The sequence below is a fragment of the Onychomys torridus genome, chromosome 19 (genome assembly GCF_903995425.1).
Source record: "Onychomys torridus chromosome 19, mOncTor1.1, whole genome shotgun sequence".
In the NCBI taxonomy this organism is placed as follows: Eukaryota; Metazoa; Chordata; class Mammalia; order Rodentia; family Cricetidae; genus Onychomys; species Onychomys torridus.
In genome coordinates, this window is record NC_050461.1 from 8400361 (window position 1) to 8428018 (window position 27658).

Here is a 27658-nt window from a genome sequence, read left to right on the forward strand (position 1 = left end):
CATTCAAATCCAAAAGTACTATATCCCTAATACAAATGAAATAGTTTTCTCTATGAGAGAGGGTCTCAGGTAGCCCCAAACTGGCCTCAAACTCCTGATTGTCCTGTCTTTACCTTCTAAATGCTAGGATTACAATAATATGCCAACAAGCCTGACTATATATTCTAAAACAAACAAACAAAAAACTGTTAGGTGACTTAAAATAGCTCTGATGAATCAGACACCAGGGCAATTGCTTATACCCCTAATTAACCAGGAGATTGAGACACACAATGATCCTGTAAACCTAGGAGTTGGAGGTCAACCTAGACACTATAGAAAGATTTTAAAACAAAACAAAAGACTGGGGCTGGAGAGATGGCTCCTCGACTGGGGGCAGCACTGGCTGCTCTTCTACAAGACCCACTTCAATTCCTAACACCCAAAGATCAAAAAATAACCTATCTATAACACCAGTTCCAAAGTATCCAATGGTCTCTTCTGGTCTCTGCCAGTACCAGAAATGCATGTAATGCAGACATACATGCCAGCAAAACACCCATACACATAACACAAATTAAAAAAAAATAAAAAACCAACCAAACAACAACAACCTTTGCTGACAGTAACGTTGAATACACAGGACACTTGAAAAGTCAGAGAGATGTCTCAGCAGCTTAAGTGCACTTGCTGCTCTTGCAGAAGACCTAGGTTCGATGCCCAGCACCCACATAGTGGCTCACAGCCAACCATAACTCCAGTTCCAGATGATCCAGCACCCTCTTCTGGTCTCCATTAGAACCAGATATACATAATATGCATATGCATGCATGTAAGCATAACATGAAATAAATCTGAAAACAAAACCAAAAAACCTTGCTTCTTGAAATGTATGGGAATAAAACTGTATTTTAATGTATTATAGTATGTGGTTTTATAGACAACTAAATTTATAAAGTAAACATTTTAAGAAAATATGAAAATATGAAAGGGCAATCAAGCTGATCAAAACTCTTTTTTTCATCTTATTAAGAAATAGAAGCTGGGCAGTGGTGTCACACACCTTCAATCCCAACACTTGGTTGGCAGAAGCAGGAGGATCTCCGAGTTCCAGGCCAGCCTGGTCTACAGAGCTAATTCTAGGACAGCCAGCCGAGGCTACACAAAGAAACCCTGTCTCAAAAAAACTCAACAAAGAGAGAGAGAGAGAGAGAGAGAGAAAGAGAGGGGGGAGGGGGAGAGAGAAGGAGGAGGAGGGGAGAGGAGAGGGGGAGGGGAGAGAGAGAGGGGGAGGGAGGGAGGGAGAACCAGGGCTGGACAGATGGGTCAGTGGTTAAAAGTGTTCACTGCTCTCCCAAGATGACTAAGTTTCCCAGCACTTGTGTCTAGCAGTTCACAACTACCTAGAACTCCAGCTCTGGGGAGCCAAAGCCCTCTTCTAGCCTCCAAAGGCACCCACACATAACGTGATATACACTAACACAACACATAAAAGTATTTTCTAATCTTGTTTAATAAAAATAGCAAACCAGATCTTCTATCACTTCCCTGCCTGAAACTCTTCAGTAGCTCCCTATTACACCTACGATGACATAAATCCAAACTTCTTAGAGACACACCTGCGTAGGAGACCAGCTCTCTGACTCCTCACGGGCCAGACCTGTCACTTTAATCTCCTTTGTTCTTACAACATGTCAAATACTTTTCTGTCCCAAAAGCTTACATACACATTATTCCCTCAGCCTAAAATAGACCTTTCTCTAGCCAACATAGAACATTAAATGACTAGGTTCCTTTTGTCATTCAGCTCAAAACTATTGGGAATGTTCTCAGGAAGGCCTCTGTGAACTAACACAGCACTTATTATTATGTGGCATTTTGATGGTTTACATGTAGTATACCAATTTCTCATTCCCCAAACTCCCAGGAAGTAACCATCATTACAAGGATCTATATATTGTCTATATATTGCTCACCCCTATATTCTGTTACCAGCATGGTAGGTGATAGGTACTTAGTATTTGTTAAGTACATGAATTAGTTCATTTAGATCTTTCAATGAAGTACACAACATTAAATACATAGATATATACTACTGTAACTATTATTTAAAATAATAATAATAAATAATATTGATTATTTAAAAAAAAATACTGGATGGGGATTTAGCTCAGTGGTAGAGCGTTTGCCTAGCAAGCGCAAGGCCCTGGGTTCAATCCTCAGCTCAAAAAAAAAAAAAAAAAACTTAGGCTCAGGGAAACTAAAGAACTTGCCCCAAGTTACAGCACTTTCCTAAAGAACACCAAATAACTGTTATGAAATAGAGATGGGACTTCTGCAAAAGTGTAGATTCACGTCTGAAAATTTAACCCTTTTATTATACTGCCTCCCCCTAATAAAGGAATACCTAGACTGTTCAGATAATTCTCAAAGAACTGAAACGGACTATATCCCTCTTTTCATGAATTCTCCTATACCTACCCTGACTGCATCTCCAAAGTGGAAAATTAATATAAAGAAATCAAAATATTTAAGAATAAAAACATTCTTTCTACTTCCTCTGCCACAATGGCACCTGTGAAAAAGTTTGTGGTGAAGAGGGGGGCAAAAAAAAAGGTTTTGAAGCTCACCCTTGACTGAACACACCCTGTACAAGACAGAATCATGAATGTTGCCAATTTTAAATAATTCCTCCAGGAGAGCATGAAGGAGAACAGGAAAGCTGGGAATCTTGTGACCATCCAACAGACGAAGAGCAAGTTCGCTGTCACTTCTGAGGTGCCTTTCTCCAAAAGGTGTATGAAATTTGCACCAAATATATTTGAAGGCCAGGCATGGTGGCGCACACCTTTAATCCTAGCGCTCAGGAGGCAGAGGCAGGCAGAGCTGTGAGTTCCAGGCCAGCCTGGGCTACAAAGCCAGTTCCAGGACAACCAGGGCTACACAGAGAAACCCTTTCTTGAAAAAAAAAAAAAAAGTTTTTTGAAGAAGAGCAGTCTCTGAGACTGGTTGCTCATTTTTGGCAGTAACAAAGAGAACTATTAGCTGTGTTACTTCCAGATTAACCAAGACATACTGGTCTGGAATGTTTTGTACGAATTCATAAATAAAATTTAGGAACAAAAAATAATTTAAAACAACTGATTAGATGCAATCTCTAAGAAAGCTAAGTGAAACAAAGTTTATCCCCCCCCAAAAAAAAATATACTAGAAATAAAACAGCAAAAAATGTTTATGCTGAAGACTGAAGAAAGGCCAGATAACAAATTCAATTTGGCAGGAGAATCAGAAGCTTGATCTCCAAGTCAGCAATCCTGGGAAGTGACATGGAATCGAAGAAGCTGAGCCTACTGGGAGACCCTAGTTCCAAGATGTGATCCATCCCCCATTACACACTCAAGACACCTACCATGGGCTCTATCAGTCAGTCTGAAGCTGTTTGACTTTCAGTCTCCAAAGTATTTAGCCTGGGCTAATTAATGAGACCCTGACATAAAACAAACAAAAACTGGGAAAAAATCGTTATGCTATATAAAAAACAATAAAGAAAATACATTCATGTTAAGGTCAGACACAATTTTTATATTTTCCATATATAGTTAGTAGAATCATGAATCCTCATATTAAAAGTCCACTAGCATGAATGAACCACCATTTTTTAAAAGACTATTTTTAATAAGTGTATTTGTGTGTAGGTATGTACGTACATGAGTGCATGAGCCTTCTCCCATGGAACAAGTGGTTGTGAGCTACTGGATAAGATGTTAGGAATCCAACTTGCAAAAGCATCAAGCACACTTAACTGCAGAACCATCTCTGCAGCCCTGGAACAACCATTATTTTCATTTTATTTTATTAATTTATTGATTTGGAGATAGGGTCTCACCATTTAGCCCTGGCTGCCCTGGAACTTGTATTTTGGCTAGGCTAGTATCACTGAGATCTACCTGTCTCTGCCTCCCAAGTGCTGGGATTAAAGGTATGTACCACCACAGACTGGCAGAAACCACTACTCTTAAGCAGTGTTAGTATTAAAGCCAATTTTGACTCTTCTACACTCAAGGTTGTTGAAGGCTGAAAAAATCTATCTTACCCATTAATAAATACCTTTCCTCTTTACATCTACCTGGAGTATATTAAGTATTATATGAATATCTGTAGAAAATTATAAACTCTTTTATACAATAATGCTTAGAAAGAACATCTACTATGTACCAAGACCTTTCTGGACACTGGAGATGCAACCAAAACAACAACAAAAACACTCTTATCCAGATGTGTAGCTCAGTTGGTAGAATGCTTGATCAGCATGTATGAGGCCCTAAGTTCCATACTGTATAAACCAGGCACAATGGTACATGTCTGTAACAGCATTTCTAAGAACTATACAAGAAGATAGATCAGTGGAAGGAAGAGGCAGGATAAGAAGTTCAAAGACATCCTCCACTACTTAGAAGAGTTGAGAGTTCTCCTGGGATACATAAGAACCCAAACCCTCCCACTATATAGTCTAGTGGAGCAAAGAAGTAACATTAGCTGGGCAGTGGTGGTATACACCTTTGATCCCAGCATTCGGGGAAACACAGTGAGTTCGGGACAGCCAGGACTACACAGAGAAACCCTGTTTCCAAAAAAAAAAAGAAGAAGAAAAAGAAAAAAAAGAAAAAGAAAAAGAAAAAAGAAAGAAAAGGAAAGGTAAAAAGGAAAGAAAGAGAGAAAGAATAACAACAACCAGCAAGTCAATAGAGCAGAGGAAAATGATGGAGGGAGCTGATGTGAAGATGATGACCTCTGAACAAAGAGAATGGGGACAGAGGCGAGGTAGTGTGGCCCCCAGAGGACCGCACTGCAGGCAAAGCCAACAGTGCCCTGGAAGGAAGGGAGGAGAGTCCCCACTAGAAAAGAATGGGATTTACAAGGCCCTGAGGCAAGGTCTCATCAACTCATGACCCCTTCTCAAAGAAGTGTTCACACAACACTGGGTGTATGTGTGTAAAACAGGTACTCCAGTCAAACATTTATTGATAAATCATAGAAGTGGAAATAAGTCTTGGTATACATATCATTTTTACCATTTCTTTAAAAAGAAAGCAATCTGCATACTAATGAGATGGATTTGCTCATTTTTAGTCTTGGCTGAATATTTAGTACTACAGGACATACGGCATTCTCAATGTTACTCAAAATCCTAAATTGTTATAATATCAATAACCACACTCTGCATAAGTATATACTACAAAATATATATTTAAGGACATTTTAGAAATTATTGGAAATTCTGTTCTAATTCCAACCCAAAATTTAATGATTATTTTTTTCAAATGAAACTCAAGTCAACTTGAGTTTTTAAACTCAGTGACTTTAAAATTCAAACATTCTAGGAACAGAAAAGATGGCTCCATGGTTAAGAGTCCTGCCTGCTCTTGCAGCAGACCTGAGTTCAATTCCTGCACCCACATCAGGCTGCTCACAACTACATCCAACTCTAGCTCCAGGGGATCAGACACCCTCTTGTGGCCTCTGCGGAGGCACACACACACTTATATAAATAAATAAAAATAAAATAAAATTTAAATCAAACATTCTAAGCTGGAGAGATGGCTTAGCAGAAAAGAGCTCTTGCTACTTTCCCAAAGAACTACTACCCACATAGTAGTTCACAAACACCCAGAACTCCAGATCCCCAGGTCCAGAGGATCTGATGCTCTTCTGGCCCCCACAGGCACCAAACATACATACATACACACATATGCAGAGAAGCACTCATGTATACAATATAAAAATAAATAAATCTTTAAAAAACATTCTAACAATACAACGCAAAGACATACTAATTTTGTATTTAATATTCTGAGGAAAGACAGTAAGAAATACTGTCTTTGTTTTCCATTATGAAATCATCATGCACCTATAAAGAACAAAACTTGCAATGTACAGTTAAGAACAGAACCTTTACAGGGGCGGCTATGAACTGAGGTGTTTCAGGCAGTCTGCACCACACTGCACAGGGTCATGTCCAGACCCAGGGCTACAGGGAAGTCCAGAGACACAATGCAGGGGAGTGGTGAGAGAAAAACCTGGAATTCATTTTTCATCTGACTTTGAATCAGAAATCAGTTCCAAACATTCAAAAGTTTAAAGAGTTAAAAACATTAAATTTCTTAGGGAAAAAATGATTAAATTTGTATAGCCTTGAAACTGGCAATAGAATCCTAGGTATGTTCCCAATAATATAAACAAACAAAAGGAAATTGGACTTCAACAAAATTAAAACGTTTTGATTTTGGGTTCATTAAAGGGCATTACAAGAAAGAAAGTAAAGAGATAATGGACAAAAGACTTGCAAATTATTTATCTAACAAAAGAGTAGTATCCAGAATACATAAATAATTCTTTTTTTTTCCCCCAGAGCTGAGGACCGAACCCAGGGCCTTTTGCTTGCTAGGCAAGTGCTCTACCACTGAGCTAAATCCCCACCCCCCATAAATAATTCTTACAAATGAAACAAGAAAAAAAAAAAAAAAAAAGATGGGCACAGGACCTGAATAGACATTTCTTCAAAGACATACAAATGACATGCCAGGGAAAAAGAAAATTCTCAGTATTAAGAATTAGGGGTTGGGGATTTAGCTCAGTGGTAGAGCGCTTGCCTAGCAAGCACAAGGCCCTGGGTTCGATCTTCAGCTCAAAAAAAAAAAAAAAGAATTAAGGAGCCAGGCAGTGGTGGGACACACCTTTAATCCCAGGTGGAGGCAGGCAGATCTCTGAATTTGGGGCCAGCCTGGTCTACAGAATAAGTTCCAGAACAGCCAGGGCTACACAGAGAAACCCTGTCTCAAACAAACAAACAAACAAACAAACAAACAAAATAGAGAATTAGGGAAACACCAATATCACTTCAAGTCCATTAAGATAACTTCAACTACAAAAAAAGAAAAAAGAAAAAGCAAGCATTAGTCAGACTATGTAAGAACTGCTAGGAAGAATTTGTAAAACAATGCAGCCAGTGTGGAAAATAGTCTGGCAGTTCCTCCAAAAGAAACACAGGATTAGGATGTGACCCAACATTCTACACCTAAAAAATATTCTCAGAAGAGATGATAAGAATCCAAACACCCTGGCACACACCAGTGCTCACTGCAACACTATTCACAGTGATCTAAGAGTAGAGTTGTATGTGCTCTTTAACAGATGAAAAATGTGGAATATTCTGCTCGAATATTATTCTGCCATAAAAACAACTGAGTTTTGATAATGTTAGAACATACAGGAAACTTGAAAGCTTAAACGAAGTAGTCAGACACAAAAATACCTAGGATTGTGTGATCCTACTATAGGAGACAGATATCCTGGAGGGGGAACAAGACTAACACAAGAACAGGGAGAAGGGAAAAAGGGGAGGGTTACAAGTAGAGTGATAGTCAGAATTACACACAAGCTTGCATCATATGCATTTACCACACAAGAATTTCAAACGAAGAAAGGTTGTATGTACTTCAGGCAGCATGTCCTTTACATTCCTACTGGCGCCACCGTCTAGACCACATTATTCCCTGTCTGCTTCTTAAATCCTTAGATTCTACTGACTGGCACATAGTGCAGCTGCAAAAGTGATTTACAAACTCTTCAGCTAGACATAAAAAGGGGTTGCATAACCTCACTTGTATTTTCTCACACTTCTTCACTTTATGAACCCTGGTTCCAGCTGATCTGATATGCCCTTTGAACACATCCCATGCTGCCCCACTTCTATACTTTTGCTCATACTACTCTTTTATTATTTGTTAAGCCTGTGTGTATGTCTGTGTACCATGTGCATCCTGATGCCTGCAGAGGCTAGAAGAGAGTATCAGATCCCCTGGAACTAGAGTTACAGATGATTGTGAGCTGCCATATGGGTGCTGGGAATCAAACCTGGGTCCTTCGGAAGAGCAGCCAATGGTCATCTCTCCAGCCCCAATCCCAGCATTCTTAATGCTGAGGCAGGATTAATTACCCAAGGTCAAGACCAGCCTGGTATGCATAGTGAAACCCTGCCCAAAATAAACCTACCTACTTTCCAAAACCTTCTCTGGGGGCTGGAGAGATGGAGTCCAGCAGACCCAGGTTTGATTCCCAACACCCACATAGCAGCTCACAACTGCTTCTAACTCCAGTTCCAAGAGCTCTAATGCTCTCTTCTGACCTCCCTGGGTACCAGGCACACACACAGTGCATATACATAAATGCAGGCAATACACATATTCACAACAATAAATCTGAAAAGCAAATTTAAATATTTAAAACTTTCCTAACCTTTAGCTTGCCACTATGACCAACTAGATGCAAATACTTTACCCAGCTAACCTTCACAGCACTTGTTTCCACTCTTACACTCTGTAGAGTGCTCTGGATATAAGAATTTAAGCATCTAATTCTAATCCTCCCACAGCCCATGCAAGTTACTCAAACAAGACTATATATTGCACTCACCATTTAATTGTTTTTTGTACCTACTAATGTTATCCAATGAGAAATCAACAACTACTAGATTGAATTACATGAAAAAAATCAAAAGTTGGAAAGATTTGAAATCTGTATGAGAAAATTTCTTCATCCATGACAGAAACACAATTCCAAACAGTAAGGAATTTTCTTTTTCAAGAGTATGATCAAGAACTTTCAAATAAACAATGTGGCCTTGGAATGGATGGTACAACATTTCTTACTGATAAAGAGTCTGGTAATGATGGGAAATGGTTTTTGGTTTTCTGGGGGATTTGGTTTTGTTTACATTTTTATTTATGGAAGGGAGTGGTACATGAACAAGCATGTGAAGTAGAAGGACAACCTGCAAAATTCAGTTCTTGCCTTCTAGCATATGGGTTGAGAAATCAAATTCAGATAATAGAGCTTAGGGAGCCATCTCACTAGACCCAGGAAATTGTGGTGTTGTTTTGTTTGTTTTCTATTTGTTTAAGACAGGGTTTCTCTGTGTTGCCCTGACTGTCCAGGAACTCACGCAGTACAGAAGGCTGGCCTCAAACTCAGAGATCCGCCTGTTTCTGCCTCCTGAGTGCTGGGATTAAAGGCGTGCACCACCACCATCAAGCCATGTGTTTCTGTCTTGAACCAATGAGATCTCCTCCACCACCACCACCCAGCTAAACCCAGGAAAATTTTAAGGTGACATCTCAAGGCTGGGCATGGAGATGAGAACTCAGAGTTCTCGTTCTCTCATTTTCTCTCTCTCTCTCTCTCTCTCTCTCTCTCTCTCTCTCTCTCTCTCGTTGGTGTGTGTCTGTGTGTGTGTGTAACAACTTTGTGAGTGAATAAAAGGTATTACTTAGGGAACAAATATCCGAGAAAACACTCTTGCTTGGTGGTGCATGTCTTTAATCCCAGCACTCAGGTGGCAGAGAATGGTGGGTCTCTTGAGTTCCAGGCCAGCCGAGGATACATAATAAAACTGCCTCAAAAATAAAGAGAAAGGTAAAAGCCCCTGGAGGGCTCAGTAGTTATGAGCATTTGTGTTAGGCAGTGCAAAACCACCTGTAACTGCAGCTCCAAGGAAACACCCTCACCTGGCTTTCTAAGATCCCTTCATATACACGCATAAACCCACACATACACACATAATCTTAACAAATTTTAATTGGAAAAAATTAACCTAATCTTTAACTTTTCAGGTTCTCCCAAGATCAAGTGTGTATGCAACCTAACCTTTAAATAAAAGCAATTTTATATCTTACTAAACAAATGTCTGTCACATCTATAAAACCTGGGTGTACTCTAATTCATTCTGCCAAGTTCCCAGGAGGTTTCCTCTGTGCAGATAGACTACATGCCTGGTATCTAACCCCTTCTGTCAAAATAAAATACACAGAATTTTTTCCCTAAACAGTCACGTTTCTTCTATCTTTAATATCCCTTCAAGATCTAAAGTCTTAAAAAGATTATATGCCCTAAATTAAGTATATACATTTCATAAAATATATTGCTTTGAGGGGCTGGAGAGATGGCCCCGCAGTTAGGAACACCTGTTCCTCTTATCAAGGACCTGGGTTCCAGTCCCAGCAACCACAATTGCTTTGAACACAAAACTAATTATCAACCAGGTTTTTTTTCTAATTAAAAAATCAAACAGTCGGGGGCTGGAGAGATGGCTCAGAGGTTGAGAGCCCTGGCTGTTCTTCCAGAGGTCCTGAGTTCAATTCCCAGCAACCACATGGTGGCTCACAACCATCTGTAATGAGATCTGGTGCTCTCTTCAGGCATGTAAATAGAACACTGTATACATAATAAATCTTAAAAAAAAAAACAAAAAAAAAAACAATCAAACAGTCACAAAACAAAGCCTGATAGCCAAACTTGCCATTTTAAAAAGGGGTACTGGGAAGCTGGAGAGATGGCTCAGCAGGTAAGAGCATTTGCTGCTGTCTGAGGACCTGGTTACAACAATTTGTAGTTCTAGCTCCAGGGGATCCAATGACCTCTTCTGGCTCCAGAAGCACCAAACATAACCATTACACACAAGCAAAATGCCCACAGACATTTTTTCTTAATGTTCATCCCAATCCTTTTCACTACACTCACTTCCCAAACTGTAACTAGGCTGATCATCAAATAACTTCCAAGGGACCAGAAATCCAAGAAAAGGGAAATAAATACATAAGAAATAAACAGTCCAAGCTATCTCAGAATCCTTTTAATCTAGTCACACTTGTAAATTCTAATCTCAATGAAGTAAGCTAAGACAGACTCGCAGTTCCATCTAGTTCCCCCAACTCATAACCCATCCTCTACTACGTTTAAAAAACCCAAACCAGCCAAATGTCATTGTTCTACTGTTTTCTAGGTTAATAATAGGACAAAGAGTAAACTTCTCAAAATGGCCAACTGGTCCAAAGTGCCAATCCCATTTCGAATCTGCCATTTACTTACAGACACTACATGCTTCTGCAGCTTTTCCCTGCTTTCAGAACGCCTTTCTTCTTTTCAAGAACCATCTGAAGTCACCTTCTCTGCATGAAACACTTGCGCAAGCCCCTAACACAACTACTCCAGTTGCTTTTTTGATATTATAAAATGTGTAATATTACTTCATTACAGAAAGGAGTACAAAGTGGCAGCTAAAAGAGAAGCTTTGGCTAATTTGGTTCCAACATCCAATCTGACACCTAATGACTATGGCTTGAGGTCTGTTTTCTCATACAGATAATATTTAAATCTCTTCCAAGTACTATTCAAAGAGCAGTAAGCATACATCACCTTAAAGCTAATAAACATCGGGGATGAAAAAGGCTGCAGTTCTGTAACTCGGCCTGGAGGGGCAAGTGAGGACTGTCCCAAGTAAGACGATCTAAGATCATCCTCACAGAGAGGGAGGAAGGAGAAGCACCAGGAATGTCTTCCACACCTAGACAACAACTACACTGGCAGAATCTGTCTCACGTAACTGTCTTCAAGGCTTACATCTTCTGAAGATGACTTCAAATTAAACTGTCATGAACTTGTCAATTTTGGCCTTAGGCACTACTCCAAATCCCTGGAGCAAGTCACTCTTCAGGTGTTTCTGGAACAGCCTACTGCTAAATACAAAGAGGACCCAATGTAAAAACCAACTACCAACCAGCTCTCCCGGTCATACACAAAACACTACCCCAACAGCAGAAACATCCAGACTCCCAGTACAGAATATTTTATGGAATGGCCATAAGTTAGGCCACAAATTATCAAATTATCTTTCCTCTGACTATATGGGATGACATTAAAAATCATTGACAAGTAAAATTACAACAGAAGTAAAATTTATAGAACTGTGAACATGAACTCAACACATCAGAGAACTCAGCAAACCTTAAAGATGAATGAAAATAAAAAAATCTTCACATGTAAGAGGGAAAAAAATCAATTTCTATTCATTCCTTCCTGCTTTTTAGTTTTTAAAGGTCTGTTTATTATTGGGGGGCACATGCAGTGCTGGGTCTCAAACTCAACCAAATGGCTAGCTGAGGTGCCTATTAACAGCAAACCGGATGATGTTTGCCAGCCTCTCTCAGCATCACCAGTACCTGTTAAGAGCCATCCTGGCTGGCATACCTGCCCCCTACCCTAAACTCTCCACCCCAGTGCTGGGCTGTCCTTCCCCCAGCTTCTCTGATTCCTACATAACCCAGACATTTTGGCTATGGTGGTCTCTTAGCTACTTGGTCCAAGGTTCCTCTCTTAACCCCCTCCTCTCTTCCTTTCTAACCCCTCCTCCCCACAACAGGGTTCAGTGTGGATCCTTGCAGATGCCTCTGACTATGCTCTCCCCCTTATCTACAACAGACCTTCTCCCCCACCATATTGATGAGTGCCACATCCTCATTCATTTTTTTCATTCATGCACATATACTTCTGGCCTTGAGGCCAGCAGGGAGTGTTGGATCCTCTAGGGCTAGTTATGTGTGGTTTATGGGTGCTGGGAACTGAACTGGGATCCTCTGCAATAACTGCCCCGTTTAAAAACTTGTATTGCGTATGTGAGTGTGTGTGTACACCACAGTGCATATGTGGAGTTCAGCGAATAACTTTCTACCACGTGGGTTCCAAATATGGAATCCAAGCAATCAGGCTTGACAGCCGGTCCCAGAAGAGCCACCTCTCTGGCCCCCTTTGTGCTTTTCTGCACTGGTTATTTGCAGCTTCAGAAAAAAAAGGATACTAGAAAAAAATCTGATCTATCATCTAGACAAAATGAAAACTTTATTTGCCAAATGAAGGAATTTCTATTTTAATTTTATAGGTATATTTACATGTACCTTTTTTTTTTTTCTTCTTAAAACCATTCTTAGGAGGCCTGGTTCTTGGAGTTTTCTGTTTTTGAGATAAGGTCTCACTAAGTAGCCCAAAATAACCTGCAATTTACAATCCTCTTGCCTCAGCCTCCCAAAAGCAGGTGTGCACCACAAGTCAGTCTCATATCACTTCTTGATTCCTTATGGCAAGTTATTATTTCCACTCCTAGGAAATGAAGCTTGGAGTTCAGAGTTCAGACGTTAAAAACTTTTTATAGTCAGGCGGTGGTGGCGCACGCCTGTAATCCCAGCACTCGGGAGGCAGAGGCAGGAGGAGCTTTGTGAGTTCGAGGCCAGCCTGGGCTACAGAGTGAGTTCCAAGAAAGGCGCAAAGCTACACAGGGAAACCCTGTCTGGGGGGGAGGGGGGAACAGACTTTTTATAGTAGGACTTTCCTACTCCAGTGCTAAATGACAAAAGTGGACACTTACTCATATCCCTCAAATAAGAGGTGACTGACTTATATACTATGAGAGAATACAAGCAAATAAAATTAATTTTTAAAACACTTCACTACTCTCTTCAAACAGTAAAAAAGAAAGCTGAGGACTTAAGTAGCAAATCAAAACAGTGTGTGCTAATAGTACCACTGTTCTAAACACTTGACAGAAAGCTCAGGTGACTCTCCACTCTAATACTATAAAGAAACTTCTCTGTCTCTATTTTACAGATGACCATGCTGAAACACACCACCTGACTACTAAAAGCACAAGAATCTGCCAAGCCAGATTTCAAAATCAGCCAGTTGTGAAAAAGGTCAAGGAATCAAAAACTCTGTAACAAACACTGGGGTTGGAAAGATGGCACAGCAGTTAGGAGTATGTGCACTCTTCCAGAGGACTTCATTGGTTCCCATCACCACTACCTGGTAACTCTTCTGGACTCCATAGGAAATCACACTCACATATACATACTACCCTCCCCTCACAACACACACACACAATTTAAAAAAATAACAAAATAAATCTTTTTAAAGGATAAATAAATAGGCTGGGTATGGGTGGTGGCACATGCCTTTGATCACAGCAATCAGGAGTCCAAAAAAAAAAAAAAAAAAAAAATGTGTTTAATTATAAAAACGTAAACCAGAAAGAAGAAAGAGGGCAGTGCACATCAAGTCACAGTGCAGTATTTATGGGAAAACGAAGATAGGAAGTGGCTGAGGTAACTACAATTATTTCAGAATCTTAAGAACAGATAAACTACAAAGACTCCAATCACAGCATAATGGTAACTACTTTGGAATCTATTAATGGATAACTACAATAAACTGGTTATAAACTCCATTTAAAGTTGTCTTTGGGGATGGAAGGATGGATGGCTCGGAAGTTAAGGGAGCACTTGCTGCTCTCGCTGAGGACCTGAGTTCTGTTCCCAGCACCCCCATAGTGGCTCACAACCATACATAACTCTAGATCTTGACTTCCAGGGAATCTGATGCCACCTTCTGACCTCCTCAGGCACAAGGCTATCATGGTATACCCACAGACATGTAGGCAAAAACACTCAGACACATACATTTAAAAAAAACAAAATTTGAGTTGTCTTGACAAAAATTTTTACTTTCAACTTCCAGAACTTTATTAAGTGATATTTTAAAGAGATTCTAAATCACAAAGGCTAGGACACTTTGTTTTAATGGTGGTGGTGGTGTGTATGCATGCCAGTGTCTGCTTGAGGTTAAAGAACAAGTTTCTAGTCTTGGTTCTCCCAATGGGGTCCAGGATCCAACTCAGGTGGTCAGGTTTATAGGGAAACTGCTTTTACCCACTGTGCCAACTCTCTGGTTCTATTTCTGTTTTTCTGTTCTGTTCTGTTCTGTTTAGTTGGTTTGGTTTGTTTGGGAGGGGTTGTTTTTTAGCAAAAAGCACATACCAAAACTACCACCCAAAATAACTCTAACAAAAGCCATCCCAAGAAGGTTCTCCAAGCAGTCCTCTCCGACTTACCTACAATTTAGACCTTTTGTTATAAAATATCAATATGTAGCACTCACTCTAGACTGATTAGATGAGAGTCTCTAGAGACACCTGTGTGTATAAGCTCCCTAAGTAATTTTACTTGTAGCCTCTGCTGAGAACCACTGTTACAAGGAAATCTAAGCTATCCATGTCATTACTTTTTCACACAGATCCATTTTATTTCACCAATTTTCATAGAGCCAAGAAGACTTTCACTACTAAAAAGGGTATAAATTAAGTAAGTATACTTAGCCCAACAAAAAAGACTAAACTCAGGGCAAAAAGATTCCACTAATAAAGTTTAGAGAGTGAGTCAATTAGCATATCAAATATGGCAAAGACTAAGCTATTTCTTTTTTCCCAAACCCTAAATTTCAAAGTCTGTGAAATGGCACTACATTCTACAGTGTATTCAAGAGCTCAAGAATTCCAAGAAAGCCAAGCAGAAACAACTGTGAACTTTCAGACTGAAAGCCTCACATGCATATTTTAAATTTTTAAAAAATTAACATAGAGCCAGGCAATGATGGCACATGCCTTTAATCCCAGGGCTCGAGGCAGAGGCAGGCTCTGAAAGTTGAGGCCAGCCTGGTCTACAGAGGGAGTTCCAGGGTTACACAGAGGAAAAAACAAAACAACAACAAAATTAACATGGAGGGAAGATGAGATGGCTTCCGGAGGGAAAGGAGATTGCGGCCATCCCTGACACTCTTAGTTCAAGCCTCAGAACCCACAGAGTAAACTGACTCCAGTTTTCCTCTGCCTACAAACATATACACCAAATAAAAGAAAATGAATTTAAAAACACATGCACATTACTAATAGCCAAGGACATTAATATTCCAAAAGGAAAATAAGACTATTTTCTAAATGAGATGGTCACGCAAAAGCTATAAAAGCAGCCACACAACAACAAATGAGCAACTTATTTTGCTATGAACATGTCTGAAAACCTTTCTTTTTCAGGGGCTTTGGATGAACCTGTAACTCAAGACTTCTGATAGTCAAGACCTTGCAAGTGAACTGAAGGAGGGGTCCCAATCAGGAAAGCATCCTTTTACCATCACTGCAGTTCTAAAGAAATAGCATAAGTAACAGTAAACCCAGGAAAAAGCAATGATGAGCACGAGTCTCTTAATGATTAGAATAGCACTGAAGCATCCTTCACTTCCACAATGAGTTTGGGGCAAGACTAAACAAATACATCAACAGCTGTGTATGTACTAAGGCAACCCTGAAGCAGAGAGCCAGGTGGAAAGAAGAAACAAAGTACAACAGAGTTCCTGTATCTTTCTAATCTAACAATATGGAAACAAAGGGCTTTGAAGCTAACAGTGTTCTAATGTAGTCTCTGCCATACAGGAAACTTACCCAACCTCCAGGGTCTCTCATCAGTGAACTGAGGACAATGATGATAGTTCTTACCTCACCCCATTGTTCTGGTTACATTAGAGACAAAGTCCTTCACTGTGTAACCCTAACTGGCCTCTAACTCTCAGAGTTCTGCCTGCCTGTGCCTCCCAAGTACTGAGATTAAAGGCTTCTACCACCATACAGAGTTCCTCTACAATTGGGAAGTCAAGATTTGTCCAGTCAAAATTAATTCCTTCCACTATACTACTAGCACTTCTCCAAAGACCCTCCCCTAAGGAAAAGGCACAAATACATCTTGCATGATTTGTTATCAAACAAATTTTGTGGCCCAAAACTACCATTAAAAATTCACTTTCAATTTTCAAAAATACACAGTCTTAACTTCCATGAAGCAGAGTTTCTGAAATCAAAGCAGCTCCTGATAAAATTCAACCAATCTATCTACTGTCCCAATGCCCATTTGTCTTCTACACAACCAACCAGACAAGTAGGTGACAAGTGCACATAAACTACAATACTGAAAAGTATACCTACCACCGCTGTTTTTGTTTCTTATTTTTTCAGTCACACAGTGTGGTGCCTACAGGGGCCTACAGCCCTCCTGTGGAGGTCAGAGGACTAGTCTCCAAGTCAGTTTTTCCCTTTGACCCTTTGGTTCCAGGGGCCTGAATCAAGCTGCCTGGCTTTGAGGCAAGGGCCTTTACCTGTTAGGCCATTTTGCTGGCTTATTTTTGAGGCAAGGCCGCATGTTGCCAGGCTTTGAACTCACTATGTAGCCGGTGCCAGTGGCCTTGAACTCTCAAAAGCCTGGGATAGTATTTGTGAGCCATCACACTGGGCATGGATCCCTTTAACTTAAAAACCTGAGAGAATGGCTTAGGTGTGCAAGTCAAGAAAAAACATTTCTGTATTAGGACACCTTTAAAGGTAATTACACCACTATCCAAACACCCACACTATCTAAATGCACTTAGAAACACAGAACAAAAGAGTTGAAACACAATTTCATAAACCAGCCCTGAATGAGAAACCAGGGTAAACTGTTACATGTAATGGATACTCAAACTATTGTCAAACATAAAAAGATACAATCCTTACTTGCTCTTTATCCTAAATTACTTTAGTTCTATTGCATAACTAAATAATTTTATAGGACACTGGAAATCTCTCATCAAAGTGTAACAAGTTCTGAGTTTCACTGGTAACAATTTTTCCCAAGGTTCAGTACACAACCTAGACAACGTTGATCATCACCACACCCAACCTAAAAGCAGCTTTAGACACAGAAAGCCTTCCATCAGCGCTGCTGTTAGACCCCAAACCTATTAATTATGGTTAACACCACCAGAAATAACCCATCAGGCGCTTGCACTTAGTGCCATCAGCTTTAAGAATACCTCGTGCCATATGTCTTAGTAAAGACGGAATCCAGCACTACAATACACCTAACATTCCGTGAAACTACTCTGGGCTGCGCTCTGACACCGTGTTTAATGTGAAAAGCCTGAAGAACGAAAAGCAAATGGGCTAGCGACCCCACGACTAACCACCTCCTCCGATCAATGAACTTCCATCCTCGCGCACTTGCCCGTCGTAAACAGGAAACTCCACAGAGGAAAGCAAAGGAAACGGAGAGAAACCCATTTTCGCTTTTATAAAAGGAATAACGGCAGCGCTTCCAGCCCCCACGATGAGAGAGAACAAATGGAAAAAGCAAAAGGGAGGAAGTGACAGGGTGGGCGGCTGGTGAGCTCACTTGGGAGTCCCAAACATGCCACCCAGCTCAGGGGTGCCCCCCAAACATCTGTAACAACAGCTGCAGCAGAGACACGGCGATGGGAGAGAGGGAAGAAGGGGGGACGGGAGCGGAGGTCGCGGAGTTGTGCCCGCACGCCCCGGCTCCCCCTCGGCCAACTCTTCTCCCGCCCCCCAGCCCCAGCCCCAGCCCCAGCCTCCCCGGCCATGCCGCTCGCTCCAGAAACACCACCCGACACGGCAGAGGCGGGCAAGACAAAGAGGCAGCGGACCAGGGACTTCCAGAACAATGCGGAGCGGGTCCGAGCCAAACTCCCGCGGACCACGCAGGCGATCGGCCCGGGGAATCGCCGCCGAGCGAGCTCGGGCCCCGCGGACGGCGGGCCTCAGGCCGGGCCGCGCCGGCGGCGTCACCGGGACGCGGGGCAGCGCCTGCGGGCGGGACGGCGCGGCCGGCCGGGAGCGGAGCGGGCCGCCGACGGGACTCACCCGCATTCTGGTCTCGCGGCCAGAGGTAGTAGGTGGCGGGGATCACAATGAGCCCCACGAAGGAGGTGAGGAAGTAGAAGAAGGTGTTCCCGCTGTCATCGTACTGGAACTGCTGGCCCGCCATGGTTCCGCCTCCTCCGCCGTGCTCCCCTCACCGCCGCCGCCACGACCCCGCGCTGCGCTCCGGCTCCCGGCGCCCCGGCCCCGTGTGGCGTAGCTCCGACGCCGCCGCCGCCGCCGCCGCCTCTCCTCCCCGCCCCCACGCCGCTCTCACGGACACGCCGCCGCCGCTGCCGCCGCCGCCGCGGCCGTCGCCAACTCTCGCGAGAGGAGCTAGTTCCCGCCCCGCCCCACTATTCCCTCCCCGGCCGGTTCCTCCACACGCTCGCAGAGGGAGACGTGGCGCGCGCAGCAGAGAAACTCTGTTGGGCCCCGCCCGTGGCCCCGCCCCTCGAGCCACGGGGCCCCGCCCCCAGCTCCCCATAGGCCCGCCCCAGGGCCCCGCCCCCTGCTTCCCGGCACCCTTTCCCAGCGCCCTTTCCCAGATGCCCAGAGCCTGCCTGCGGGGTTCGGACGAAGGCTTCCCTGGCCGGGCGGTGGGCGCGGGCGCGGGCGCGGGCGCGGGCGATCGTCCTGGGTGCAACTGGAACCTGATCTATTACAAACAGAGCGAGGTTGCCCTGCCTCACTCTCTCATCCCTCTCGCTTTTCCCTGCTTCTGATCCTCTCCTTCAAGACAACCCTGTAGAAACGAGTGCCGTAAAGAATAGGGAAAGAGGAATGATTGTATACCGTTTTGTTTGCAAAGTAATGGTTACGACTTGAAAACTGCGGGCTACGCTGAACCCATTTTGCAGGTAAAGATTCCCTAAACCTGCACAGGTAGTTTCCTGAGTGTTCCAAAGCTTAGGTATTTATTTGGAGCTGCCAGTTCACGAACGCTTTCTGTGACACAAGCGGTCATTTGTTCAACTGTCAGTAAAACTCCCATGGAATAAAGGAATGTATACGTCAGTGGTTCGCAACCTTCCTAATGCTGCAGCCCTCTAAATACAGTTCCTCATGTTGTAGTGACCCCCAACCGCAAAGTCTGTTGCTACCTCATAACTAATTTTGCTATTGTTATGAATCGTAATGTAAATATCTGATATGCAAGATATCTAATATGCGATTCCTGTGAAAAAGCTGAGGCTCAAAATGTTTTCCAAAGGTTATGCTCAATGAGAGAAGGTTTGGGGAGCCCAACCCAAATTGCTCTGAAGTCTTAACAGGTTGTGCCTTTGACCACCTTGCAGCATTTCCTAACCCAAAGAGCCTGGCACTCCCTTGCAGCCTGTGAGAAAATTGAGCAACAGTCACTCTGCTCTTGACCACAGGATCCCAGAAGCTGCAATCAGCTGAGCTGCTTGACGCTGCTCTAATCTTGCAAGGATGCCTTGGAAGTCCAGCGGTGGCCTGAGCGGGGTGGGTCCCAGCGTCTGTGCTGCCCTCTGTGGACCGAGAGGACATGGGGCATTTTTCACAGGATTGCTGTGAATATTAAAAGATAATGATGTGTAATTACTTTCAAAAGAGAAAAGCAATGTGCCAGTTACAAACATTCTGCTGTATTTTAAGACTACACTCTATTAACTAAATGGCTTTTCAATATGCCTTCCATTGTCTGAGGAGAAATCTGGTTCTACAACCTCTTTGATTTAATGTCTCAAAACCAGTTATGAGTTATACGAGTTATGCTTTCCCTTAGATTATGTATTTCCCTTATGAATATGTATTCTGTCTTTCCTCTCAAATCCCACTTTGATAGAAAATTTCTCTGCATTTTCTCCCTTGTTTTTTTTCCCTATATAAAGTTTCCAAGGACTTTATTATAGGAGAGAAACTTAGAATGGAAAAGAAGTTTGGACTATGAATCAGAAGAGAACTGTGACCATCCTGAGGTAAGATAGACAGATTTTCGGGATACAGGAGGGGAAAGAATCCTTCATTCCAGGCAGCAGAGACAGGCAGATCTCTGTGAGTTTGAGGCCAGCCTGGCTGCATAGTGAGTTCCAGGACAGCCTGGGCTACACAATAAAACTGTTAAATTAAATTAAAAAAAAAAAAAAAAAAAAAAGCCTGCCACCAGGTGAGAAACAAGAACTCCAACACACTATTTGCTGTATAGGATGCTGACTTAGCGTTAATAATCCTTCCATACATACATTTTTATGTTAAAGTAGCAACTACCCAAGCTTAAAGCCCGAGTGTGTACGACCTTGGGCAGGTTCATTCCTTTCCCCAGACTTTGCCAGAGAATCTCAAGCAAAATGGCTTACAGAAAGACTATCCAACTTCCCTGTGGGTAAAAACGTTCCTTATGGACTATAACACCACCAAGTGCCCCCAGGAACCATGCAGTGGTAAGATACTAACTTCAAACTCTGGCAAAACCTCAGGTATGACTACTGTCTAAAACAGTCTGGTTGTTTTTGAGTGGCCCACGCCCCTACTCTCAGCCACGATGCAGCTCCGAGCACTCTCTCCTGACCCTCAAGTTAAGTCTCTATGACTATAGTATTGACTCTCTTCATAAACTGTTCAGTCCTGGAATTCTTTTGAATGCCAAAGCCATGAATCCTGGGTCAGCCTGAGTCAAGGTCCCTAAAACTCTAGGGGAGCTTCTCAGGTTGCTAGGGGTGGTAGGGGCATGACAATGGGGAGCTATATCTTCTTTATTTGCATCCCCACATGCTGGCAACACATTGACAGCCCAATGAACAATTTGCCTTACTGAAAAACTACACCACTCACAAACTCAGCTCAGCTGAAGTACATAGTATTTTTCTTCCTGAGGCTGAATCTCTTGTGAAGTGCTTACAGGTTTTCAAAATGTTGAACTGGATTTTTTATGACTCAAATTATGTTTAACTCAGCATTTATGCAAAGATTAATACATCAGTTTTATAATCTTACGACAAAATAAATTATTGATCATAAATAACTCCAGCCTGTCACGGTGATGCACGCCTTTCATCCCAGCACTCTGGAAACAGGCGCAGGCAGATCTCTGTGAGTTTCAGGACAGCATGGTCTACATAACAATTTCTAGGACAGCCAGGGCTACATAGAGCAACCATGTCACAATAAAATCAAATAATAACAACAGAAATCTCCTCTTTGAACTGTTTTTCAATAGCAGCTTTATAACAGTGGATTCAACCATTTAAACTTGAGATATCAATTTGAACAAATTGTATCAATTTACCACATCTCTAAGCAATAAAAAATGTGAAATTGGCCAAACCGAAGCCTATAAATAGCCAGTCTTTTGTAACAGGGTCTCCTGTAACCCTAGCTTGCTTCAGATTCAACCCGGAGGCAAAGATAACTTTGAAGCCAGGTGTTATGGTGCTTTAGTCCCACCCAGCACTCCAGAGGCAGAGACAGGCAGATCTCTGGGAGTGCCAGGGCAACCTGGTCTACATACCAAGTTCCAGGATTGCCTGGTCTGCATAATAAGACCCCATCTCACAAAAAGAGCCTGACCTTACTTCTCCTTCCTCAGGCTCCTAAATACTGGGATTGCAGGCGTGTGCCACTACACCAAGTCCTACCACTGATGAGCTTAACTTACAAAACTATTAAAGAGATCATTTTAGTGGAATTTTTAATAACAGTAGTGAATATGGAAGAAACTGAGCCACAAACACATCTTGTCCTTAATTTCAGCATGTTAAGATGTATTTTAATATCATTTCTGAATATGTCTGTAAAAGAATATTTTAATTTCATTTTGATTGCTTGGTAGTTTATCTCCTCTCAGATACAGAAAGCTTATTTTAAGGCTCCTTTTAGTAATTTGCTCTTTCCTTAGAGTGAATCTCTCATTTATTGGCAAATCATCCTTGAGTTACTGGCATTGACTTTCATTTATGCATATCAAAAATCCTTGTGTGGATATAATTGACATTATTCAGTTTTCTGTGTAAAGGAATTAACTACGGAGACCAGAAGGAGCCGAATTATTAACTAGGAACATGCAGTTCGTTCTAAGCTGCGTCCTCTTCCCCCACATCTCAGCACAGTAGTCCCCTTCATCTATATGTTCCAAGCCTTCCAGTGATGCCTGTGACCACAAATAATACAAACCCTGTGGATACTATGTGTTTTTCCTACACATGCACAAATGCGATGCTTCTCTATCTCAGCTCCATCTCAGCTGTATGCTGTGCTTATACATGGTGGCTAGGAATTTTGAAGTTTGAGATATAAGAGTAAACCTAAGACAGTTTTCTTTTTCCTTTTTTCAAAACTATGCAGACAGGGCTGGAGAGATAGCTCAGTGGGTCAGGGCATGGACTCTTCTCCCAGGGGACCTGAGTCCGATTCCCGGCACCCACCCTGGGCAGCACACAACTGCTTTAACCCCAGCTTCGGGGAACTGACAACGTCTTTGGTCTCCCACACACACACACAAAATTTTAAAAATAACAAAATTAAATTTAAGAAGACCAGATAGAGGATTTGTTCTCACTGATCTTTTTATATATTAATCTTTTTTGGACTAAGTCAATACCTTTTGCCGTTTAACTCAAGGGAAGCACTTTTCAGCCTTTTTTTTTTTTTTTTTGGCTTGTCTAAATGATCACTCCCGACTTTAGAGCCATTATTAATTACAATAAATGTCATTTGAACTCCAGCCCTGCCGTACCACAGCTCATCTTAAAGCTGAGATGGCTAAGTGACTGAAGAGAATATAATGTATATGCCATGGAAAGCCTGGACAAAGGGATGACTCAGAATCTGGACAGGACACAGTAGAACTAAGAATGATTTCATCAGGGCACACAGCACATAATTTCATACTGCAAATTAATTATGTCTGGTATTTTTCACTTAGTATTTTTGATGGTGGACATACTAGAAGATGGGTAATTAAAACCATGAAAAACAAAATCCAAGAGAAGGAGGAGTTATATGCACCATGACCTTTATTTCCAAAGCCTAGGAAATAGCCTTTTATTTCCTTTTTCTTTTGAGCCAGGGTCTCATGGCCTGGCTCCAAACTTGATATGTAGCCAAGGGTGACTTTGAACTTCTGATCCCTGTCCCTCTATCCTAAGTACTGGTGTTGTTACAGGCTTACACCACAAAGCACATCTTCAAATCATCTTAAAAAGAAAGTGTCTTTTTGATCCATACATGCCAGCACACGCCTTTAATTTCAACACTTGGGAGGCAGAGGCAATCAGATATCTGTGAGTTCCAGGCCAGCAGCCAGACCCTGTCTCAAAATAAAGCAAAAGGTTAAGTTGTTACTGGGGGCTTAAGAGAGATGGCTCAGTGGTTAAGAGTACTTGCTGCTCTTTTTTTTTTTAAGTGTGCGTGTGTGTATATGTGTGTGTGTGTGTGTGTGTGTGTGTGTGTGCGTGCGCCTGCACCTGTGTGTGTAAATACAGGTGCACACCTGCCATGAAGCACCTGTGGAAGTCAGAGAACTATCTCAAACGCCAGTCATTGCCTTCCACTTTGTGTGAGAGAAGTGCTCTTGGTTTTTTTCACTGCATGTGCTGGGCTAGCTGGCCCACAAGCTTCCAGGGTTCCTGCAGACTCAATCTCCTGTCTCCCTTCAAGGATGCAGAGATGATGTGTGCATTGCCATTTAATTTTCACTGGGCAGTGGTGGCACACTGGGGAGGCAGAGGTAGGTGGATCTCTGTGATTTCAAGGCTAGTCTGATCTGCAGAGCGAGTTCCAGAACAGTCAGGGCTACACAGACAAACCCTGTCTCAAAAGATAGCCCCCCCCCCAATCATTTAATTTTCATAAAAATCTTCCATGTTATTCCGGAAAAATAATATAAAATTGTAATTATAAAACCAGTTATGTATTATAATTGCTCTAAGTGTCTGTTCTATAAACAGAAGAGCACTAGTAATTTTTCAATGCCAGTAATCAAATCTAGGGCCTCACACACACTAGGCAAGTGTTCTGCCACTGAACTAGAGCCCCAGCCCTAGTTCTGGTAAATTCTATATTGTATGGTTGTCATCCAAAATTGGAGTTGGGAGATTGAGCCTAGAGCCTGGAACATACTAGACTCTATCAATGAAATACACTTCAGCACAAAGAAGAAAATTCCAGAAATTTATGATAGTGTATACGACATATTGAGTGCTTTTTTTCAAAGCTAGCCCAAGGGTATCACAGTTCTTGCTTACAATTTTCTAATCTGATTCTACACATTTCAAACAACACTATGCTTCTCTTCTTCTGCTACGTATCCCTTGGGATATTTCCCAGTGTGAATCAAGGCATATCATCCCTTCATGTTCCTTTGGTGAGAGGAGATGTAGATCCTTGTACCATTTGGGCATCTATGCTGGATTATAAATTTGTGTGTATATGAGAGTTAACTCCTGAAAGTAATTTAACACCTACCTCCCATCAATAAATGATCACCACCCAGACAGGAACAAACCAGTGAGAGGCTCTCATGTTTGATGGACACTCAACAGTATGTGAGTCTGCTCCTTGGTAGAATGAGTATTCTTGGAAGTGGTAACAACATGTAGGAATAACTATATAGTGGATAAAAGTATCTCCCAACCCGGGCTGGAGAGGTTAAGAGCACTGGCTGCTCTTCCAGAGGACCCACAGGCAGCTCACAACTGTCTATAACTCTAGTTCCAGGGGATCTGATGCCTTCATACATACATATATATATATACATGCAGGCAAAACACCAATGCATATGAAATAAAAATAAATAAGTCTTAAAAAAATTAAAAAAAAAAAAGAATATCTCCCAACTTATCTGAGTTTGAGGCCAGCCTGATCTACAGAGTGAGTTCCAGGACAGACAGGACTATACAGGGAAACCCTGTCTCAATCCTCTCCCCCCATCCCCCGAGAAAAGAATATTCCCCCAACTCAAAAAAAGTATGTTGTGGTGGTATTGTGTTCCCCGAAATATTGTTCACCCTAATAAACTTACCTGGGGTCAGAGACAGAACAGCCACAATATTAAACAGAGGTTAGGTAGTGGTAGCACATGCCTTTAATCCTAGCATTCCAGAGGCAGAAATCCATCTGTTCAAGGATATAGCCAAGCATGGTGACTCATGCCTTTAATCCCAGAAAGCGGACCTTTAATCCCAGGGAGTGATGGGTGGTAGAAGGCAGAAAGATATATAAGGCATGAGGACCAGAAACTAGAAGCATTTGGCTGGTTAAGCATTCAGGCTTTTGAGCAGCACAGTTCAGCTGAGAGCCATCTAGTCTGAGGAAACAGGATCAGCTGAGGAATTGGCGAGGTGAGGTAGCTGTGGCTTGTTCTGCTTCTCTGATCTTCCAGCATTCTCTCCAATACCTGGCTCAGGTTTGATCTTATTAATAAGACCATCTAAGATTCCTGCTACAGTGTGTGTCTACAGCTACAATAGTCATGGCTGACATTAGGTTAGTGGTACACTAACACCCTACACTCCAGGCAACATCAGTGATCTTCCCTGTCCGTCAAAGCATATTAGTGTGAGCTGTTCCCTGCCAGCCTGATTCAATAGTGGGAAAGAACTATGCCCTACAGATTGACAAAGCCTGGCCCTCACTTGAATTTCTGATTCACTGGACAAACTGGCAAGAGATCACAAGTCTTACACAAATGAACAAACTTGCCCTGCTGGTTAGGTTGCTGCTTTGCTTTGTTGAGCAGTGAGACTGCAGCCAGACTGCATAAGGACAGAACTCGTAAGGACAGAACTCTTGACGGACAACCCTCCCAGCAACCAGTCCAGGACGGCAAGCTTCAACCTCAGCAACAATCGGCCTCAGACTTCCAGACTTGAATGGCTCTCCGGTTCACATAGTTTTTGTCCCACTTCCAAATCAGGACCCGTTAGTCAAACGCACCCCTACAGCAAACACAGAGCACCCCACTTCCGGTTTGCCTGCCTCCCGGTTTCTCTATGCCAACAAGCTGCCTTCAGAGGATTGCCAAGGCCTTCCCTCTCTGTTCTCTCAACTCTCTTACCTTCCAGTCTGTCCTTGAACCTTTGTCAGACACAAGTGCCTCTCCTCCCATAGTAAGCCCTGAATTGAAAACATTGTCTGGGTGGTAATCATTTATTGATGGGAGGTAGATGCTAAATAACTTCCTTTTTTTAAAAAAAAGATTTATTTATGCATTATGTATACAGCAGTGATCTGCCTGCAGAAGAGGGCATCAGATCTCATTACGGATGGTTGTGAGCCACCTTGTGGGTGCTGGGAATTGAACTCAGGACCTCTGGAAGAACAGCCAGTGCTCTTAACCTCTGAGCCACCTCTCCAGCCCTGCTAAATAACTTTCAATGTTAACTCTCTCATATACAGACATATTTATAATCCAGCATAGATGCCTAATGGTACAAGTATCCACATCTTCTCTCACCAAAGTCTGAACAAACAAGATAACCACTATCCTGTACTGGACCACAGAAATAAAAAGCTGTTTCGGATTGTAAGGAATGCTCTTCCTTGGGAACTATTATTGATTTGACCCTTAACGTTAACCTTCTGCCTATCTACTTGTGGGGCATTCCTGTTCACATGAATGAAAAACAACTACCAAACCGAGTACCGTGGACAGATGCGCTCTTCAAATGTTTTGTTGATTGTGATTCACATCAAGAATGTATTTTGTGCCCAAGAGATGGCTCAGTGGTTAACGGTCCTAGCTGCTCTTCTGGGGTTCTCCTAAGTTCTGAGGCTTCTCCCAGCCCCCTCACCTCCACTCTCTATTCAATACAGCATTCACGCAGGCAAGCACTCATGCACGTGAACTAAGAGGAATAAGGTCTCGGGCAGGAGAGATGGCTCAGAAAAGATGAGCACTGACTGTTCATGCAGACAGCCCAGCTTTGATCCCCAGAATCTGTGTGGTTCACAACCAACTATAACTCCAGTGCCAGGACACGGACACCCTCTTCTGGCCTCCAAGGGTTTCAGAAATGCATGTAGTGCACAGACATACATGTAGAGAAAACACCTACACATACTAATATTTTTTATTTGTCTGTTTGTTTTGAGACAGGGTCTCTCTACATAGGCCTGGTTGTCTTAGAACTCACTATATAGATCAAGCTGGCCTCAAACTCACAGAGATCTGCCTGCCTCTGCCTCCCAAATACTCTTTTTTTTTATTTTAAAAGAAGTATATTTTAGATTGTGTAATACAATTTGACATTTTTCTATATGTCAATCTATTTTTAAATTTTGGATTTTTTTTGAGATGAGATATCACTATGTAGCCCCAGC

The 27658-nt window shown here is 42.2% G+C and overlaps 1 protein-coding gene and 1 pseudogene across 1 annotated transcript in view; one reads left to right on the forward strand and one right to left on the reverse strand.

The window, feature by feature from the left end:
* Window positions 1-18626, reverse strand: part of Sec63 (SEC63 homolog, protein translocation regulator) — a 77783-nt gene extending 59157 nt beyond the window's left edge. The window contains exon 1 of the mRNA XM_036168868.1: window positions 18380-18626. Within this exon, the coding sequence (XP_036024761.1) occupies window positions 18380-18503 (124 nt within the window). The 5' untranslated portion in view covers window positions 18504-18626. The remainder of the gene's footprint in view (window positions 1-18379) is intronic.
* Window positions 2548-11575, forward strand: LOC118570634 (annotated as a pseudogene).
* Window positions 18627-27658: the final 9032 nt, after the last annotated feature.